Source organism: Falco biarmicus, chromosome 3 (assembly GCF_023638135.1).
Source record: "Falco biarmicus isolate bFalBia1 chromosome 3, bFalBia1.pri, whole genome shotgun sequence".
In the NCBI taxonomy this organism is placed as follows: Eukaryota; Metazoa; Chordata; class Aves; order Falconiformes; family Falconidae; genus Falco; species Falco biarmicus.
Window position 1 is genome coordinate 47,733,303 of NC_079290.1, and position 22,574 is coordinate 47,755,876.

The following is a 22,574-nucleotide window of genomic DNA, read 5'->3' on the forward strand; positions in this document are numbered from 1 at the left end:
TAAAACTCACACCGAAGAAGAGTTGGATATGCAGAGCAGTATCTATAAGAAGGTATGGATCAAAAGCCCGCTGAAACCCTGGGACAGTCCGTGATGTCTGAGAAGCATAACTCGAAATCACTGAGCCAAACTGAACCCAAACCTGAGCCAAAACCAGAGCAAACCACTGCTTATCAAGAACCAAAGCAGAACCCAAACCGCTAGTGTAAAATCTTTGTAAAAATCCCTTGTGCCCTCCCCAGTGCCAGATGCCCATGCCAGGGGTTGCTCAAACAGCCCCAGCACAGCAGGGGAGCAGCCTGCTCCTAATCGATGTGAGGCTGGCAGTCCTGCAGGGCACAGATCCACGCGGTGTGCCGATGGAGGCTCACAGGGGTATTGCCACAGACGTACAAGGCAGGAGAGTGCCCACGACACCTGCAGGTCTTGCAACAAAAGTTACACGAGGGGGGGTGGAGGGGGTGTTAGCTGGAGGTGACCTGTGTGGATGGGGCCTCCATGGGCAATGCTGAGCAGGGGTGAAGGCTACGCTTCTGTAGGCTGCTGTGAGAGTTGGGCACTGCTCCCAGTGCCCATGTTACAATTGTTCTAGAAAGCTATTTTATCTGGAAGAAAAATACGAGCCATGTGCTTTTCTTCAGCATAATGTTGCAGAAAGAATCAGTCCTACAATGTCTCACAGAGGCTTTGAGTGATGCTCGCATTGGGATGAGAATTAAAATGTAAATTAAAGTTTGGTGGATCAGTTACGCGCTTGCACTCTGCTGGCCAGTACCTTTATCTGTTTGCCTCTTTCTTCCCCTCTCAACAGCATATTTCTGCTATTTTAGATCTAGCTTTTTAGTATCCTTGGGTTATAGCACTTCATGGGAGTAAGAAGGTATAATTTTAGCATATTTTAGTTTTCATGCCATGATCTCTTGATCTGTCTCCTTACTTCCTTTTGTTCTTTTTCTCTTAAACAGAAAGGCAACAGAAACCAGGCACTGAAGAAAATGAATACTGCTCCCTGACAACAAAATCTAGAGCTAACTGTTGCAGTCAGTTTTAATTTGCATTCCCTGGTGAAACCCTGAAGCTTACTGGGACATGCAAACACACAGGCTAGAGCAATTTATGATCAAACACTTAACTGCTGCTTTTTGTTTTCATTTCTTTTTCCTTGCAATTGTTTAAGGGAAACATTAGCAGTCATGCAGACTTCTGCCAAACTTATATAGCTTTTAGGACATCCATGTACAGGGGGAATTCTCAGTCCTGAGTGAGGAGAGATGGGTATGTTTCTTGTGCCCCAGCTAAAGAACAACACAAATTTAGCACATATTCGCCTAGAAATTTCTAATCTCAGTTGTGAGTCCCTCCACACATAAATAGATGAACCACTCTGGGCAGTTTGCCTATTCTTGCTTCACTTTGGACACAGTTAGATAACGCATTGCTGATTTTTGTTGATTATCGTTTTATAGCTTAGCATTGTTTTATTAGTTTCTTTGCATTTCATTGCATGAGAGTCAGTTTGGTGACCCTTCTCATCTGACACCTGACATTCCTTTAACTACTGGGAGAGGCTGTGATAAAAACACACTGTGAGTTGTACCATCATAGTCTGTGTAATGTCTTTAGAGGGCTGAACACATTTTCATGACTGTACACAAAGACACTCAGCAGATACAGCATCTGTTTTTGACAACAGAAATACTGGCTGAAAGCATCACCTCCCTTTTCTTCAAAATTTATGACATGGTCCTTAAATCCAGCATCTTCTGCAAATGGCAGGGAGGGAAAAGTGTGATTGTGAGGGGGAATGGAGGGGATGACAAGAAGGAGGAGGAAGTAGGATTTGTCACTGTGGATTAATAAACCAGAGAATGAATGTTTGGGCAGTAGTGCTTAACTGGAACCAGCATCAAATAGTCTCTGTGAAAAACTAATGAACATTTTAGCACTCACTGTTGAGGTGCTAATGAATTTGTATGTATGTTTTTGTGTCCATATGGGGGAAGCAATCAAAAAGTAAATATTAGTTAATGAATAATCTCCTTAAGGAAAGATTTTGTTCCTCTTGGCCATCCTATCAGGCCGCAAACATGTAGATGCACTTATATGCAAGTCCACAGTCTGATGGGCATGAGATACTTCAATAAAAGAGCAAAAATGAAAGAAAATATAATTGTGTTCCAGACAACCCCATATTTTAAAGAAATGTCGGTATTCAAAATCCAGTAATGATTTTAAGGTGCTTATTAATGGAGTCAAGAAAGCATTATAAATTGCAAAATATCTAGTGACAGGATTATTATTGGTCACAAGACTACAAGATATTAACGATTTCACAGGATATCCTAAAAAGTCTCACAAATATTTTCATGGCTTTCAATGTTATATGATTTCAGTTTTTTAATGGGGCAAGGTGTCATTTGGTCAACAGGTATCTAGACAATTCCTCTGTAGCCATAACATATTTACAAACACATAATTGTAAACTTTTTTACAAAAAGTTACAAATGCTTATCCATTTGAAAAGCAGACTACCTATTTATGTGCTTAACTATGGATCCCTTTTCCTAATTTTAGATATCCAATTTTTAAAGCATTTGTCAAAGTAACAGGTCATTGATGTGTTACAGGAAGAAACAAACACAGCATCCCAAAAGACTTGATCTAAAAGTCTGGTGTTCTCTTCATTACATTCCAGCTTTCCTCAGACTTCAGATCTTTATCTTCTCTCCTTCCAGACTTGGCAGTGGAGACATTTGGCAAAGTTTTCTATATAGTTCTTAGGACCAGGTATTCAGTATCTGAGAACTATCTTTCCATAGTCTTGCCAGCAGGGCTTTTGTATTTCATGGCAGGTATGGCTCATATGTAGAAAAATGTGTGAAAGTTTCTAACTGGAATTCTCTCTTAGTTGAGGACTTTGTTCTACAAATTACTTACATTAAGGTATTTGTCTAACCATCTTCTACAATACCATTCAATTTTCCTTTTAACTTCTGTATATGCAGTGATCTGTCTCTTCTGTTTTAAGGCTGCATAAAGAGCTCTCTAGTTAGCATTAAATCTGGAAATCAGTTCACAGTGTGTACAGATATCAAGACTGTCAAAACAGGAGATATTTTTAAATGTCTGATCTTCCTAATTTGTTCTGCAGAGCTAGTTTAAATATTTCTGAATGTATAATCCAAAAGACTTGGTCTTGGTGACTGCTCTCTGTTGATGAAACCTTGAGTAGGAGAGAAAAAGTCCATACTGCAGAAGAGTTCCCCATGCATAGTAACAGATGAACGTAAGACACGTCAGCTCTACTGGACTTGCAGGCCAGCTATTTAATTTGTGTTGCTGATAACAACCAGTGCAAGACACTTCACTGAAAGGTATAAGAAATCCTAGGATAAACACTTCAGGAATAACCCGCCATGAAGAAAAGGGCTTTTTCTACCTCAGGAAACAGAACTCTGAAAGATACAAGCAAGTGAATACCACCAGAATGGCTGGATTGTAAGCATTTGCTGTTAGAATTCCGAATATAATAACAACAACAACATTAATATTTTATGAATGGCTATTAACTTTAATAATGATAATTTATTAATAGTTATTACTTTTAATAATAATAAGGTTCTTCAATCCTTGGTCACCCTTACTGGTTGCTTGGCCTCAGTGATACTTTACGACAAAGGGATACCTTACACAGGCTAATGGTTTAAAGAGAGCATGGTCTCAATACACAGTTTTGACTTTGTCATTGTTCATTTACCTGTCCTTTAGCTTTCATGTTAGGTGAAGTAAGGCTGACGTGCTTTCCTCAAGATCACTTGCAACTTTACATTTTATCCAGCTGATCTTTTCAGAAGAGCTTTTTTCAAAGCTCTGTTCATTCTCATTGCCTCACTTCTGCTTCAGCTTCAGAAACAAACACAGGACCCTATCTGTGGGGAAGCAGATTTTACTACCCTCTTACATTTCGTTTTTTTTCATACTGGGAAGCCTTTCATACAGAGATGAACTGGGATCCCTTTTTAGATTGCTCTGGGTCTTGGCCCATGTCCTTTTCAAGCTTCAGCTAAAAGTGAATTTCTACAGATGCTTCAAGTCGTTGAGAATTGAAATTTAGAAGTGAAATGCTGACACCACCTTCCCCATTACAACACTTAGTTGCTTCTGTCATGCTGCAATCAGCCCTGTATTGTAAGTGTCTGTGTTGTGAGCCTCTCTGATCTAAACATTTGTTAGCTTAAAATATCAATTCAATTGCAATCCATTATGCTTTGCTCAGAAAACCCATCTGGCTCCAAAGACTGCTGCCACACGATGTGCTGCTGCTGCGAAGCCAAAGGCCTGATCCTGCCCTTGCTTGCAGAGCTCTGTATTTCAAGGAATGGCTTTGAAGCAGCTGAAAGTGAACCACCCCCGAGCAGGTGTGGGGAATGAGTCAGCCAGGTGTATGGCTGTATCATACACCCGTCCCAACTTTTTCCCCCTTTTTGCTGCTACCTGCATTATCAAGGAAGTGAAATTCAAAGACTGGAAAAAAAGAACCATCAAAACCAGAAAACACCTTTGGACTTTTTCCTCAAGGAGATGATTGTAACCCCATTTCTTTCCTGCTGACTCACCATTCAAGAAACTTTCAGGCATTTCTGAGATAGCTCTTTAAAACAAAACTGACTCCATAGGAGTGGAAAGTAAAAATCACACTTTTTAAAGGAAATGCCAACAAAAAGATATAAAATATTCATCACTTTAGAAGAACCACTTTTTACTGCAAGCCATTTCAGTGTATATTGTGCTTGCAGGTAAAATACCTGATTAAAAACCTCTAGATGAGAGTCCTTGTCTCATGACATGCCTATGAGACCTGCTGGGACTACAGTGGATCTGAAGAAAAGACACGGGAAACTGTTTTCAGTTTACTGTTGCCTTGGACTCACGTTGCATGTTTTCTGCCTTCTGCTGAGCAAAACCAGCAAAGAGCCCAGTTACCTAAGAAAGCAGTTATGTTTTGTGCTATATATAAGTAATAAGGATGACAAGCTTCTGTGAGCACCCAGAGAGTAAATGCTACCATGCCACTTAGGGTCAGGATCAGGAAGATCACCAGAGCTCAATTTTTTATGGTTTTGGGGCATCTTACTTATTAAGCTTCATTACCAGGAGTGACTAACCTCGGAGTTCAAAATGAGCTCTGAATGCCTTTCTGTGGCACGACAGACCTGGTAAAGATCCAATTTAACTAGATGGTGCATGAACAGCTCTTTCCTATCTATCAAGCTTTCCAATGATAATGAACCACTCAATACATTTTTCCACAGAGCAGGAAAGAATATGAGAGCACTGAAGGCACTCATTAAAACCTGAAAACAGCCTGAAGTTGCATAAGCTTTCCGAGGGCTTTGACGCAGGGGTGGCAGCAGATGGCTGAAGGTGGGGTACACCCCGTCTTTCGCTTGCCCCTGTGATGAGGACGACAGCACGGCTCACGAAGCAGCCCCTGAGGTACTGCAGATTTTGGCACGGCATAAAACAGTAAGCTGAGATGGGGGTTAGTTTATTTAATTTCACAGACTGAAAACTGCAGTGAATCAGGTTTTTCGTGAGTCATTCGGTTGTCCCCATTGCCAGGGACACGGCGGCAGCCTTGCTCAGAGCAATATGGCAGCTGGCAGAAGGGGCTCGCTGCTGCAGAACTCTGCTACCCGTGAGTCCTGAAAGCCCCATGGCCTCACTGCCCAGCACCTGTGGGATGCTCCCCATCAGTCCCTTGGCCGCTCTCTGACCCTGCCACAGTGTTGCTGTGTCCTCCTGGTGACACTGGGTGGGTGCTCCAGGAAGGTGCCGCTGCCAGAGCTCCTGTAAAAGCCTGTGACAGTCCCGGATGGCTGCTGGGGGGTGACGGGGAGGACTATTTGTGGCTGGGCCACAGCACCCCACAGAGAGGATTCAGTTCATGCTTTTGTCTCAATTGTGTGAGAATGGAAGAATTTCTCTACACCTTGAAACGTCTGTAGGGTGGGAAAGAGCATGCAGATGAAGTGTCTATTAAATGTAATGGACTGGCATCAATAGCGACTCAATAGCCTCCTATCATGAGAGTCTTCCTGCCCAGGCTATTTAAGTCATGTGAGCACCCTGGCTACCCATGCGCAAACGATGCACTAAATGCCCCAATCAAAACCAAAACTAGAAATTCACTCTTCATCTGTAATGCAAAAGCCATTAATGATTTGTTCTTAAATTGTATTCATTATATACAGAGAACAGAATATAGTTTACCACCTTATTAACTGACACACTACAAGAAATAACACCCACAGGAAAAAAAAAAAATTAAATTTATTTTCATTATAATTTAGTCAGGGAAGCAAAAACCTAATAAAATACATTTAATAGATTTGTATCCCCATTAGGTTAGGTAAAATGTCAAGCCTAACACAAAACAGAGCTATTTAATACCTTTTTGTAAAACAATGGTCCTGTAAACTCCAGCCCAGTGTATAGCTTTTATTCACAAAAGCAATTCCACTGACTCTGGTAAGAAGGTGCCCACAGGGGTGACCCTCCTATGCCAGACTGGACTTTTCATTTGAGACTCATTGTAGAACTGGCTATTCACTGATACTGAGCACAAAGCAAGAACTCAAGGGGGTTTGTTTATATTTGCAGTTCGATATTCACCTAGTGTATACACAACAGAAAAATACCAATACTTATAATTTATAGATAGTAATTTCCATAGGTGATTTCATCATCTGTAGTATATCCTGTATAGAATCAAACTTGAACTTCATGCAAGACACATTTTAAAACATGCAGTCCCAAATGATCTGCAACTTTCTAAAGCTAAAATCACTCTCAACAGAAAGGATTACTTCTCCGGTAAATTTTGGCAAAAAAGGTAATTTTGCATATACGCCAAAAAGTGCAAGATGAACAAGGGAAGGGATATATCATGCACTAACAAAAAAAAAGGCTGAGAAAACTTCAGAACTTGTATTTGGAGTAATCCAGCTTTACTCCAAATACATCTTGAGGTATTTGGAGTAAAGCTGGACATGTACATTTGGCTCCCTGACTGAAGCTTTAAAGGCCACTGCATGATGAAGAATTCACATTAATTCTTATCTTTGCAGTATTGGGCACTCTTTGAGTAAGACACAATCACGATCAAAATTTCTCACTGCTATATTAGACACAAGGAAGTTTTTTTCTGTGCCAAGCATGCATCACTTTTTTCCCATCCCTGAACAAAAGTACCAGTCATAGAAAACACAGTAGCCCAAAACTGAGCTAGGAATTTGTTCTCTGGCAAATGTACTTTCAGCACAACAAAAAGGGAGCAGAAGGATATGCCACTAACTTTCTGATATTCCCCAACAGATAAAATTCAGTGTGTAGGCAATATATCACGCTCACAGAAACTACATACACTACTTTGTGTCCCAGGCTGTCTTTACCACTTTACCACTTTATCACCAATATATGGATATATTAGCAGCTTTATGGAGCCACTATTAAATTTAAAAAGGTGTAGATAACCTGAAAGTAATTTTCATGGTGGGTTTGGGGTTGGTTTTTTTTTTTTGCCATTCCCCCCCAACAATAAAGACTTTCTGTCCACAATATCTCCAGACTCATAACGATCTTAAAGGCCGGACCCATCAGAGGGGAGCAGCCGACGTACTGGAGGGCAGGGCTGCCCTGCTGAGGGACCTCAGCACTCTGAGAGGAGCCAGGAAAAGACAAAAGCAAAGGAAAATTCTTGCTTGTCCATATGATTTTGGGTCCCCAATACAGGAGAGAATGACAAACTGGAGCGATGCCAGTGGAGGGCCACTGAGATGGTTAGGGGCTGGAACACATGGCATATGAACTGGGCTTGTGTAGCCTGGACAGAGGGCTGGTAGAGAGGGGCGTGAAGCAAGGGGAGAGATCTGATTGCCATTTTCTCCCACCTAAAAGGGGAATTATAGAGAAAACTCGGATAAACTTTTCTTAGAGGTACACAGCAAAAGGACAAAAGGCAACAGTCACAAATCGCAGTAAGGGAAGTTCTGTAAGAAAACAAATATTCACCAGGGTGGTGAGCACTGGTACAATTCACCCAGAGAGTCTGTGAGATCTCCATCCACGGAAGTACGCAGAACTCAGAGACGTGGCCCTGAGCAACCTGATCTATCTATGACCATGGTGGGCATGCTTCAAGCAGGGTTTGGGCTAGATGATCTCCTGAAGAACCTTCAACTTAACTTGTTCTTTGATTCTGTGACAAGTTAAGAAATTATATCTCTCAATCTGTATGAGTTGGAAATGCCACGGACTGGTGAGACTATCAGCTTGGTACTGGGACAAGCTGCATTGAAATGCCTTGAGAAACCAATCTTAAAATTGTGTTTGTGTGCAAACAAGTTTATAAAAACACTTATAGTTCTTTCCTTTGAGACTGGCATAATACTTTTAAGATATTACAAAATATGTGCTTAAAGTTGGGCTCACCTATGTAAATATATGACAAAATTTTTCAAAATTTAGTGAATGAGGCACTCACCTAATATCTTTGGTAATCAGCTAATTTTTTGAGGTTTTTCAATAGGGTTTTGAAGCCTAACTGAGGACATATGAATTTGCAAACATCACTAGGATATCTAAAGTGGCCAGAAGAAAGAAGACAAAATCTTCCTAATACTGTTTTTTAATGAATTTTTCTATTAAAATGGCATACGCAAATCTCATGCTGGTATGTTATGAAGCCTTACTGCCATTCATTCAGAATGACCTGCATGGTATATTCATTTTTCCTGTGATTTAATGAGTGGCAAAAAATGGGAAATGAGTGGCCAAGCACCTCAAGTATTATTTTTGGCATTGTATCACAAACTCATATTGCTATGTCTATATAGTGCTGTGTAATCCTGTGGTCTTTTTATGACTGATTCTTAGGAATGAAACAAGGATAAATATACTAGCAAAAGCTCAGTAAAAGAGAGTCATCACAACATATCATTTGGGAAAAAATGTTGAAGGCAGTTCCACTCTTGTTCCTGATTTTGCTAGAGGAATTATGGTGTTTTTTCCCTGCAGTTAAACAGAAAGAAGAAAAATGCTCACTATCTTCTCTGGCCGACTTTCAGGGGTTGAGGTCCTGTACACTGGGTTTGTTATGGATGTGCTAAGAAATAACACCATGACGCTGCCGACTCCTTATCTTGCTGACAGTCCCTGCCACAATGCATAAATCGCCTCTTTTACATTTACAAGTTGTATTGACTTATCATAGCTATAGATAGATGAATGGACAGGGACGGGACTTTTGGAAATACACGAAATAGTCGCGGGTACAGGGCATAAAGCACTATAGGGTTATAAGGAGAGATATAGGGTTACAGAAACATCATGGACTCATAATCACACCCTGGACATAGGTACTGAAAGGGAGCTGGTATTCAGAAAAGATGGAAATAATGGTAAAAGCGGTGTGTGTGAATGGAATGAGAGACTGATGTTTCAGAAAGGGATCCCCGATAAAATAGAGTCTGTTTGCATACAAAATTACTTTGGGGAAAGATAGTGGGTAGTTGTTAGACCCTGCTGTAGAATTCCAGAGTTAAATTTGGATATGGATAGAGATGTTCAAACTGTTATTACAGGGAGAAATTCTGTGGAGAATTGTCTCATTATGGCAGACTCTAATTTCTCAGATATAGACTGGAGAACAAATGCTACTGAAGGCAGCACAGATATTCCAGAGTGTGACAACTGACAGATTTCCTGACAGAAAGCAGAGAGGCTTCTTTCTAAACTTAGTTACAGAAAACATTGAGGTTGTTATAGGATGGCTACTTGTAAAAAATAACATCGGATCACATGAATGTTGGTTTCATTTAAATAAAATGGATGGATAAGCAAAAATAGATCCGTTAGTAAGTCTGCCTATCAGAATTTTAAAGAAATGAGTGAAGGCAGCAGAAGTTAATTGTTCGGGGACTTCTCTGTGGAGGAGATTTGGATTTTCTTTAAGGCAAAACATGGAAGAATTTCTGGAGCTTTTCAACCCTGCAAAGCAAAAAAACTGGAAAACCCCTCAAAACCTAGCTGTGTGCAAACCCACCTCAAAAATGGTGCCTAGATGGAAATGGAAAAATATGATCAACAATAAAGGCTGTGCCTTATAGATCAATTTTCAAAAAGGGCTTTTGAAACAAGGGCTCAAAGACAGAGCCAGCTGATGGGAAATGAGAACAGGAAGGAAATCTGCATTACTGTAGATACAAGCAAAACTCAAAGCTCCTTGTTTTCACCCAGTGCAACCAGAATCCTGTTTCAGGATTCAAAAATGCTGGTGTATGAAATCCTTCTGCTGGTGAGAAGCATTTCACAAGCACCTGGCTAAAACAGGCTGACAATCTAGGCTTCGACACAATACAAAGTTTTAGAGCAGCTTTGAAAGCAAAACCTAATTAAAATGAAGGCAAACGTAGAAGATAAAAAATAACATATACCTACAAAAAAAAAGCAGATCATAAAAGAACCACAGAGGCTAGGCTAACTTGATATCTCTCTTTTATAACCCCTTTCTCAACAAACAAAATGTGGCAGCTGTAATTTAGCAAAACTGGCAGAGTGTTGATTACCAGGCTAAAGGAGAAATACTGGTGAAGCTTGAGAAGACGGGGATTAGTAGAAGATATCTAAGGCAGGTAAAGGAACTAGCAAAAGACACTGCAAGATTATGTTGAAATGCTATTGAAACACTCTTGAGCTGGAGTAGAATTATTATTACCTTTTTCAGTACTGATTACCCTTGGAAGCAATCTTGTCTGAATATTTTTCTTAATGACCTTGATTTTAAAAAGTAATACACTAATAAGATTTTGGGAGACATTATCAATATAGAAAAGGAGAGTGATATGTGGAAAAATTAGGAGTACCTCGCAGTCTGGAAAAGTAGAAATGAGATGAAATTTCATTACATGCATTTAGTTGCTAATAAATTTTTTAATGCAATTGAAGCCTTATCAGATTGACATGACACCAGAAGAGCCTGTGTGTTTTAAAGGATCATGGAATAATTAGGATTAACCAGTGCAATGCCTGAGTCAACAGGGAATTACAATCCTAGATCATACCTAGTGAGATACTGCCATGAGAAATGTAATCTGGAGTAGTCTGTACAGTCTTGGTCATCCATATTCACCCGAGATTAATTCAGACTGGAACTGATGAAGGGAAAGTCTTGAAGATGATCAAGAGAATGCAGAACATTTCATGAGATGACAGAATGAGCAGCAGGAGGAATGATACTTACTTTCCCATCAAAGTGTCTCTTATTCCCTAATCCCATCTGTCTGTCACAATAGTCTTACTGGGCAGGGGAGAGAATTGCAATGCCTTGTCTGGTAGGATGCATATTTGGACTGATTGGTGGCTGGTGCCTTACAAAAAAAAAAAGAATAACAGTTGAAATCTGCCTGCTTTTCCTTTTAGTGGAGGCTCTCATTTGTTGTTTTTAACTCTGACTTGGCTGCTTTTTTCACAAAATCTAAAGAAACATAATTATCTTTGAGATGTTAAAAGTCAGGACTGAAGGACAGAAATGAACTATATAACCACGTGAACCTCATTTCCTTAGGGAACAAGTGTAAAACCAGGGATGGCACAACGATAAATAGGGACAGACTGCTGGTGAAGTTAAAAAGGCAGGACAGCAGCAGCAGGTCTCTATCAATCATAGAATTAAACTTCCAACTGGTATATTAGATATGAATGGTATAAGTAGTTTTAAGATTGTAATCAGGTTATGAAATAGAATATATGACATGATGGCTTTCAGGAAGTCCTCTCCAGTCCTATCATAAACAAGGGTGTGCTAATATAATGGCTCTATCCTAATGAGTGCACAATAACATTTTAAGATTGGCAAAGGGGCCTACAGATAAGTTTAGAAGTCACTTGCAGAAGACACATTTACTCCATCGTATATCATATTTGTTCATTCCCGTCACTGAAAATCTGTTTTGCCAAGTTGCAGGCAGAACCTCTGACTGTTGCTTGCTCTGCTTTTCCTTCTCCCTGGAAAGGCTGGGCGCTGAACTGCAGTGGTGCAGAACCTTGACAGCACAGAGAAAAGCAGTGGCAGCTTGCCCAGAACTCAAGTGCTGCACCTTATTTCCATATAAATATACATTGAACTGTATAAGATTTTACATCAGAATATTTTTTTTTTATTATTATTTAAAGGGCACTGCAAATGTAGGCAGCACCTTACAGAGAAATCCAAAGTTGCTGTGCAGGTAACAAAAAAAGAGAAAAGCCATGTAAGAGTGTAGCATTGTCCTCACAACTGATATGAAAAGAGTTTGAATTCCTGATGCATGAGGATGAGCTTTGCCAGAGATTTTTTAATGAACTAGCTGACACATAATTTCCTTCTGCCAGATGAAGTTAGGACCTATCAGCCATGTCATAAACTGCTAGCAAATCTCTGAACTTCTCATTCAGCTCAGGCAGGAACAGCAATTTGTTTGGGGTAGGACTGGAGAGCAGTGCTTGCTGGCACTGTGAACTCTTGTATGCTGGCTGCAGTGTCAGCATATGAACAGTGTAGGAGTTTCCAACAGAGCTGGTAGAAAATGGGAAAATGGTTGGCCAGGGAGATTTTCTGGAAATGTTTCAGCAGAATCCAGCAGCTCTGCGGTGTGTGGTGACTTCAATGAAACTTGATGAATTTATAAGTTGTTCTGAACTTCTCATTTTGCTTCTGCACTACTGTCAGCCTATGTTAAGAATATGATATAAACTTTGATTAGACTTTGATTAAACTTTGATAGAGACTTTGATTAATAGTACTGTACGGAGAAGCCAGAACAACCCCTGCCAGGGGCTGATGAAGAAAAAACTGTCAAGTGCTGACTAACCAGCATAATACGCAGTAAACAGGAACGAGAAGCTAATCTATAATTTAAACAATGTGTTAATTAATACTGCATAAATAATGAAATCTGTGGTAAATCCAGGGAGTAATCTTGTCGATCTGCTCATCTAAGAGCAGCTAGAACACTGTGCCCTTGAATAAGACAACAGTAACTGTATGCTGACGGACAGGAGTCTCTCTCCAATCAGATGATCAGCAGGATTTTTTTCTTGATGCTTTTTACTAAATTTAAGATATTAAGTCTTTCTAAAATCAAAAGGCACAGTAGGAAAATCAAAAGAAGTAAAAAGAGAGTGCCAAGGGATGACCGCCAGTCTGCAGGTGTGGTTCTAAAACAAGGTGCCACAGAAGGGGACAGCCCTGACCCTTCCTATCCACCCTGATGCTGTGCCTCCCCTGCCTCCGCAGCGCTGGCACTACCAGTTGTATGATAGCCCCTTGCCCCAGGGAGCACGGCTGGATCCCACTGAGCCTCAGCCAAGTTAGCAATGGGGAAATAAAAGTATCCGAGGGACCCAGCGTGCAGCCACAGCAATGCCAGTGACATAAAGGGGCATGCAGCTTGGGTGAGGTGCTGGCAGGACTTTCCATGATTAAATCAAAGATTTTCAGGGGCAGTGTGCAGGTAAGCTGGCCTCAGGTGATCGCAGAATAACCCCACTGAGCCAGCTTGCCAGCCCAGGTCTGTCTATCAGTTTGTCAGTCGTAAAACCTGTCAAGCCAGCAGAGCAAATGTAGTGAGAAGTGACCGTTACGCTGCATGTCTGGAGCCACAACCAAGGAAGAGTCTCATAGCCTTTAGACTACTGTGTCAGCAGATTGGCCCAATACTTAGTCTATGGCAGTTTATTGTGGAAATGTTTGTTTTTATAGCAAAGACTGTGAAACTACAGCTTATTTGCTAAATGGCTTGAAGGGTGGAGGCATTTTTAAGGGAATTACTTGCAGCCTTCTGAGTTTGTTGGGGTAATCCAATAATTCAAACACTTTCAACCCTGGTATTTCAGTTCCGTGTGACTTAGATGTAGATCCAGTGCAGGACCTGGCTGCTCAGCCCTGGGAACAGAACTGAAAACACAGGGCAAAGTGCCCGAATCCCCAAGGAGTTTCAGGTGGTTGGTGTATGCAAGCTGGCACTGAGGTCAGTTAGTCCCCCCTGGCCTCCAGGCTGTTGCTGTTAGGCTGTTTCTGGTCGCTGACACTGGCTCACCTGCAGAGCTGCCCCATTTCTCATATAGTTCCCACCTAGAACAGGACTGGTGAAGCTAGTGACTCCCACCACAAAGATGCTTAGGACATGACTTTCCTACAGAGTAATTAAGGGAGAGGAGAAAGAAAGAAAAAAGCAAAAAAAGCAATACAGTTTGAAGGTGCTGCTGGCTCAGCAAAGCTGCTGTGGGAGTGTTGTGCTCAGAGCACATAAAGGGAAAGGAAGGGAAACAGACTCCCATGAGGAAAAGACCAAGGAATTACTTATTTTCAAGGCACAACTAACTTCTAGAGAGTGGATATTTCTTCAAACTCAAAGTAACCACCAGGGTGGAAAAGGTGGAGTTAATAGAGGGGTTAGCACAGCTCCAGCTTAGTCCAGCATCATACTGAAGTTAGTCTTCCTGAGGAGTTAACACTGAGAAATCATCAGCTTCCCCCATAAGCCAATTCACTTCTTCCACACTGGGAAGGACCCTGCTGCTGGGTGTAGGCAGAATAAGAAAGATCATTGCCTCTAATTGTGACAGTTTTGATGAAATCTTAAAGAAGAATCAGATTTTTAGATAATAATTTAGGTACTGTTTTATCAATACTCTGGTATCTCTGGGTGCCAACACAGAAAAGCGATGCCGCTTCATAAGAACTGTCTATGGCCTCCCATACAAGCAACGTTCTGCTGCAGCAGCCACGGTACAGTGGTATGCAATCCATGCTAGAAGTTCACATTGGATTTTTTTTATTCATGCTTAGGAGGCCCAGGCAAGTCCTAAAGGAACCTTGTGGTGCACCCTCTGGGCTTTTGAAGTGGCCCTTACTGTGGCGTGTGGATGACTGAGAGGGAAGGGTTTGCACACACTGTGTGACATTTTTCTTGATCTTCATAAGGATGTATGTACACACCTGAATGCATGTCTTACCTTGATTAGCAGGGTTTATGGGCTGAAATAAGAAATAATCCACACCTAGCCAACACCCACTACAAAATAAGGAATCCTCAGTCACACTGACAACATTCTCCTGCTGGGAATGATACTATTTTGGTGCATTTGGAGTGGAAAAGACAATTTCATAAATAAAATATTTAACAGTGTTTCCTGTGGTCATTAATGGCTTGATGCTAGAAAAACCCTGCTTATAGACCAAGACATTTGCAGTATCATTCATTTCCCATGCCAAATTTGTGGTTTGTGATGGAAGCCTACTTTTAAGAATGTGGACCAGTGATGGCATTTATCAACTGTCATGATAACTTTGTCCTGTGGGACAGAGAACTAGAAGAACAAAAATAAAAGCCAAGTAGCTTTCTCTAAACAAAGAAAATCAATCAAACACTCTGTTTATTGATCCATGTTAGAAATCTCTATAACAGGCTCAGTGAATGGACAGCTAGCTGAAGCGTATACCTTATGGCTAGGCCTTTTAAAACACCCAGTTGAAGTATGATATCACTGAGAGAAATTATGCTCTCTTTATGCAACCTCACAGCAAATCTACTATCCCATAGTGCAACGTATTATCCTTAACATTTCTTTAAGAAAGGAGAGAGAACAGAAAAAGGATTTTCACAGCTGGCAATGTAATAAAACTTATTAGCTTTCATCAGGAGAATATAATGGTACTACTGTTTAAGAAAACGCTACAAGCTTGTTTAATTTTCTTAGGTTTTTTTTAATGGAGCCTTTTCTCCTTGGAAGATGGAAGAAAATGGTGAAGACAGGGTAAGTAAATATTTTCAGCCTTCTCAGCTGAAATCCATAATTATAGTTTTATTTCCTTCTGCTTTCTGATACATAGATTTCACAGAGCTGATTGCAGGCTTCAGGAACCATTTTTCCTTTTAATGGAAGCGTTGCAGGCTTTCTCTAATTAACAACCACTTGCAGGCTTAGTGCCTACTCACCAGCCACATTTTTCATAGACAGATCTGTTATTGCACTAAAATGAGGGTGAGAGGCCTTTTGTATTAATAGTTTATGAAGATAGCTAGATTACAGCTGACCATATAGTATTCTGGTTATATTCTTCTCCTAAATCTTTCCCTGGACTCTCGTTTTCTAGGGGGACAAAGCTTCTAGAAGTGATAATAGTTTCTCCTTAATGATAATTGTTTTGACTGGTTGGTATGGGGCAGCATAATTTTGAGAAATAGCTGTAGGAAATGCTTAGGCAACCCTCCTTGTACAGAGCATCAGCTAATTAAAATAGAAACTTTGGCTTTCTCTTCCCCTTAAGGTGACAGTTTTAGATCTAAAGAAACAAAACACAAAAACACAGGAAGCAGGACAGCTGCCATTAGATGTCAGTCCAAAGGGGAGGTAAATGAAAAGGCTCTGATTTATCCACAGGAAACCACCCAGGATCAAGGTCTTCACACAGTTACCCACTTTGTTCCCAGTCCTTTTACACCCGATGAGTCTCACTGCATGTTACTCATAATAAGCTATCTAGACCCAAAGCTTCTTGCAGCAAGGTGCCGTCACAGTTTTATCTTGTACAGTGGCAAGCACATGAGTTGTTTCTTAGAAACAAAAAAAAGTAAAAAATGCTGCATTTCCTTCCTCCCCCTGTCCCTCTGCTCCTCCTCCCTTCCTTCTCACTCCTCACTGCCTCATGACATTTGTGTCACCTTCTGGATCCCATGTTCTCATTCATCTTAATTCCCTTGCTAATAATTTCTGCCCAGCCGCAGCCATAAGGCAAAACAATGGTGCAATACAAAAGGAAAGCTGTCAGGTATCCAAAAGCAGCATCAAAACAAGTAGCAAAGAATGAGATTTTCTTCTGTCTGTATTGCTGACAAAACCCTATGGCAGGACATATGCATGCATTTACCATTTTAAAGAAGTAATCATGCCTGCTGAAAGCATCAACCTTAGAAGGAAACACAGAGCTTGAAGGAATATTGTTGTAATGCTCAGATGATGACTTGTGTTATTTCAGATAAACATGGCTGAGAACTGAGGGACACATATTCCATAGACAGTGGCATTTTCTTCACAAAATAGCTGTTTTCTGTTTTGCATAATACCATGTGAACCTCATTACTGCAGTTTGGAGGGCTTTAAACATTCACAGAAAGAAGCATAGGGAGAAGAGCAATAGTTAGATGCAATTTTCACATTGGCCCAGTGGATAATCAGAAGAGCTCTTCCATTACAAGGATATGCAGGAAGCAAAACATTACAAATCCTACCTACAACGCAGGGCCAATAAGAAAGGCTAAAAAAGCTCCAGCAACACAGGCTTTCTTGACAGAGTCGTCGTTATCAGCTTAATAGCAGCTAGCAGGCAAGATTTGCTCTTATGCCAGGAGTACAAGGCACACGGCAGTTTGAAAGAAGGATAAATATGTATGTATAGAAATTACATCTTCCTAAAATGATAAAAAACAAATAGATCAAACGAACCCCTACCTTGGAGAGCCTGGAGTGTACGAGTCTGTACAACAATACAGAGTTGCAGGACCAGCTGTGGTGCACTTTCCAGAAACGTGGCTAGCAAATGCAGCATACTCACATCTGCATACTCATACACCATTTTCCAATAAAACCGCCATCTGTTATTCTCTCCACTCTGTCGACTCCGAATACCCAAGTATATTGTGTGAAAATACCTAGAAGTAAAAGAGAGAGGTTATAGAGATGCAGAACGATATTTTACAGGTAACATTTCTGCTTGAAAATAGTAAACGTTTTTTCAATATACTTTAAAATAATGAACATTTATTTAGAAGGATTATTGTACTGCGATTTATAATTGTTGACGTGATACGAGTAAACTAAACTGAAGACAAGACTTGCCTTCATAAATCCATGTAAAAAGCTTAGCATAGTCTTATTTGTTAAATAGCATTCCTTTCAAGGACGCAGCTTTCTGAATTGAAATATAAGGGGAATGTGTTGATTACACAGCCTCCCTCAGAGTTTTTTCAAATAATGGTGGGGGAAAGCTCATTCTGCAATGGTCTCCGCTCAGAACCTGCAAAGAACCCATCTCCTTTCTGCATGGCTCTTTGTGGACTTGGAAGACCACCTACACCTGCAAACCTGAGTGGTCTCAGCCTGGGCTCCTGCTATGGCTAAGCTCATTGTACTGCTTTTCCACTCATCTAATGCATTGAATATCATATTTCAGATACTGCCAAATATATAGTGCTTTTTTCTCATAGCTTGGTTATTTTAGGAGGAGAGAAGATGTAGCTGTGAGTTCCTATTTTAGGGGGAGCAGAGATCTGGCTGTGGGTTCCCTTGGTGATTAGAAGTGACTCACTACAATAGCTCCCGTGCAGCAGCAGCAATAAGAAGCCAGAACCAGGAGCCCAACAGGCTGCTGCTGGCAGTAGTAACCAGCAGATTAGAGAAGTAACAGGCAGAAAGCATGTGTCAGCTCCGGTGGCCTGTGCAAGCTGGGGGAAAAACACCTGGCCACCAGCCAATTAAACAGATTTTAGTGGGTGCAGGAACAATGAGTGGTTTTAGAAAATGAGGGATGTCTTCTGATGGCCAGGCCACCCAGCTGATGTGGTGCTTTTCATGACCTTTGCAGAGCTTGCAGTGGTTTCCCACGACACACCTGTGTCACAGCACAACGGCTATTCTGGGTGAACTTTGATCCACTCTCTGTTATTCTGTGCAGTCTAGGTTCCCACCTTGCTCCTACAATTTTAGTTCAAAATTAATCTAGGCTGGCTGAAACAAACAGTCTCACTTCACAAAAAACTCTGAAGATTAAGATACTGTTCTTCCATCAGGATGTCTTGCATCCTACTGGAATGCCCTGTTGGGCTATCAACTGATGTGGACCTCTGTTTCTCTTCTTTCTTGACATATTTTTCACATCCTGGTCCTGAAGCATTTCCTTATGATCTTTTTAATATGCTTCCACAGCACATTTTTTTAAAAGTGAGATTATATTTTCTAATAAGAAAAAAGTTAGCAAATTTTCACCACTTCTAATCTGAATTGTTTTAATTGGTTAAGATAAAACATTTCAGTATTTCTCCTTCTCACAAATCCTTGTCTTAAAATCCTTTTCATAACCAGTGGAGCATGATGAACTGAGGAACCCTCATTGTTATATAGGCTGCATGCAACCTTTCATCCCCCTCTTCCATTCAGTTGTAACTCTGTAGGTATTTTCTGCTGATGCGAAGATCTTTGGCCTCTGACTGGTGAGCAGCCCGAGACTCAGTTGCCCCCTTGAAGAATGACCATTGTCCTTGTACCCAATGAACCCTTGCACCCAATACACACAGCACTGCAGAGGGACAGCTTCACTCAGGAATATGCAAACAAAACCAGTGAGTAGCACAGAAACAGCTGAGAGGCCAGATCTGAGCCTGAAGCATTTCTCTTGACAATACACATCATAGCAATATAAAAGGAAAACACATTAAATTCACATTTAAATTAAAATCACACCAGGTGGCTTTGGATTTTATCAAAGTCCCATGTGGGAGTGAAGCGGCAATGAACCACTCTGAGATTGAAACCACAGAGGTACAGTAAACAAGAACACAACCCTACCTCTCATGCAAAACACTGAGCAGGTCTAGATGGGTCAGAGTATGATGGGATAACAGGGGCGCTTTGGTGTCCTCAGGGTTAGGTAATGTGAAATGGCTTGCTGCCCAGATCTGAAAGAAGCCGCTGAGCTGTAAAGGCATCTTTTTGCTGCACAGTTCTGCTAACAGGGTCCGTCAGACTCCCAGCTTCTCAGTCACAATCAGTTTAATTGTTCCTAGACCTCTCATTAGTCTCCTGCAGCACACCAGGGGCAGGGAAGACCTGGATTTTCTTCCGCGGTGTTGCTTGCTGGATGGGGCTTGTTTGGCCTGCCTCATGTCCTCCCAAAGAGGTGCATCTGGGAATAGTGCACATACAGGGGGCAGACGGCATTTCAGCATCCTTCTTTTGAGATATTACTAACCCTTGCTATAAATACGTAAAGTAGCTTTGGCTGCTGAGGGTTGTGCCAGGAGGCTCAAGCTCTGCCAGTGGAGCCATCTGCAACTTCAGTTCTACAGCATTTGTGCAAAAAATACTTTTCCTATTATGAAAATGACATGCTGTGCCAGGCAACATCCCCTAGGGTTCTTTACCTGCTCTGCAGAGTGGTTGTGCATGGCAAATATGTTGTGATTAATGAACCCTTATGGAAATATTTCCTCTCCCATTGCACTTTATTGTGAAACACTGGCAGTGAGTTATTGGGGACTGGGGAATCATTGCTCTTTGTCTATTTAGCTCTCTGCAATTTAGACACAAGAGGCAGAGGAGGAAGATACTTTCTCTTTTTACACACTGGATTTCAGCCTAGGGTAGATTTTTCTGTCCAATCAATTTTGGCCAAATTAATTGCAGGCTGAAATGAGCATTTACACACATAATTACTGTCACTGATTTATAGGCACAATCAGGTGATTAGACAGCTAAACTTTCTCATTTGCATACACAATTAATTGCACCAGCAATTTATGTTAGGTGTGCAAATTAGCAGTTATTAAAATAAAAAGATGGTCTCACAAAATGCTTCATATATCAAAGATTTTTTCCCCCACAGTGAAATGGGAAAAAAAATAGTGGGAGAAAGTTCTTTTCTTGTTGTGGTTTCCAAATATAGCTTAACACTGCAGTAATGACACATTCCATTTTATATATATATATGCAATTACATAATGCGTATATATATGCATCTTAGACACCCTCACTGGAGTCCTATTTTCAGCAAATGCTATACAGACACACTCAGAGGTAGTTCCTGTCCCGAAGAGTTTTTATATTTTGGTCTTCTGGTATTGTTTTGGTGGAAGCTCACATTTTTCTGAGTCCAGCTTGTGACTTATATACAGTTATTCCAGAAAGATGTAGGAAGTAGTAATAACAGCTCTGCATTGGAAAATATCTTAGGTTCATTGTAGGGTAAATTGATGCCAATGAACCTGAAAGAGCAGATGTGAGTGTTATTATTTTTGTTGTGATTGCATCCAGAGGCCTCAACTACAGTCTTTTGCAGGCGCTGTACCAATATAAAAAAATTGCCTATCCATTTCCCCAAAGAGCATTTAATTGACCTGAAAAGAGATGACAAGGAGTGAATAAGCAAGAGTTAAAGCACTAGAGGAAGAAAGGGAAAAACAGGAGGAATGGAAAGTACAGTAGCAATATTGCTACCTAGTGATGCAACTACTTCAACTAATAAGTAAAATAGTTTACTAAATTTTCTGATTTCACTAGAAAAGTAAAAAACAAATAAAAATACACCACCACCACCCCAAATTCACAATTTCATAGCTCATGTTTGTGGAGAAAAGCTTAGAAGTAACTGAGTTTCCTAAAGATTTTACAGTTAGACTATAAAATGTAACACGAAAAAAGTATCAAACATTATATTAAAATTATTTTTCCCAAGCCAGACCACTGCTTGGGTTGTCAACGCTGATATAAACAAGCTTACTATTCAGAATGAAGACAATGGAGTAGGAAGTAATATTTCCTATATTGCTAGTAATCAGGTGGCAACATATATATCATTATTTGAGGCTTAATGTCTTTTTTACCCTCTGGAGGAAGTGGAGAATGCTTCAGCATTTAATTGTTTAAATTTATTTCAGTAGATCACACAGCACAGTGTACAGACCATTGATAAAGCATAACCCTGAAGGATATGAATCTAAAACAAGATAAGTGACATTCTTTTTCCATTATATTAATGAGGGAAGGCAGTAAACTAAAAAACAAAAGAGCTGGTTGTTAGTCCTTGTGCTGCCCACAAGAAGTGTTCAAGACAAGACAAACAAGCAAAAAATTACCTATATTTGTAGTTGTGGTAAAAATGTATTTCTGTTCTAGGGAAAGAGACATTCATTCTGATTAGACAGTGGCTCTCCAGTGTTTCCAAAATAGAGAACCCTCATTTTGTTCCAGGTTTACATACCGATCTTGAGGATGGTCAGCACAGACTGAGATACCTACCTTTGAAATACTTCTGGAGGCACTTCAGTTGCATGATTAAAGGATGCCCAATTGTGCATTTGAGATGTGGTAGTGTAATTATATAGTAATACCAAATATTTATAGGACTGCTTTCCAAGTTTAAAGTGCTTACAAACATTAATTGATTAACTTGGATGAACGTAAATAATCTCTCAGCATTCATTCCCCAGGAACTGGCAGCTGACCAACCTAACACCTTGCTGCAGGAGCAAGGTATAGCTTTTACTCAGCAGACTCAAAACCAGGTGACATTTCATAAGCCCATGACGGGGATAAGTTGCCCTTTCCTTGTGTGCAGAAAAATCTCACTCCTTTCTCCTTTATTCTTAGGAATGTTATACTCGGTCTTGGATTTGTGGATAAAAAACCTTCTGCTCAGCTCTTGTTCCAGAAGAAGGTAGTCAATGAGAGCCCCAGAATTCTTTCCACGTGGGAGGCAA

The 22,574-nt window shown here is 40.6% G+C and overlaps 1 protein-coding gene across 1 annotated transcript in view; it reads right to left on the bottom strand.

Annotated features, from left to right (window-relative positions):
• The window catches only part of XKR4 (XK related 4), a 231,546-nt gene that overhangs the window by 63,285 nt on the left and 145,687 nt on the right, over positions 1-22,574 (bottom strand). Inside the window, exon 2 of the mRNA XM_056332369.1 lies at positions 17,554-17,753. Coding sequence (XP_056188344.1) covers positions 17,554-17,753 — 200 coding nt within the window. The remainder of the gene's footprint in view (positions 1-17,553; positions 17,754-22,574) is intronic.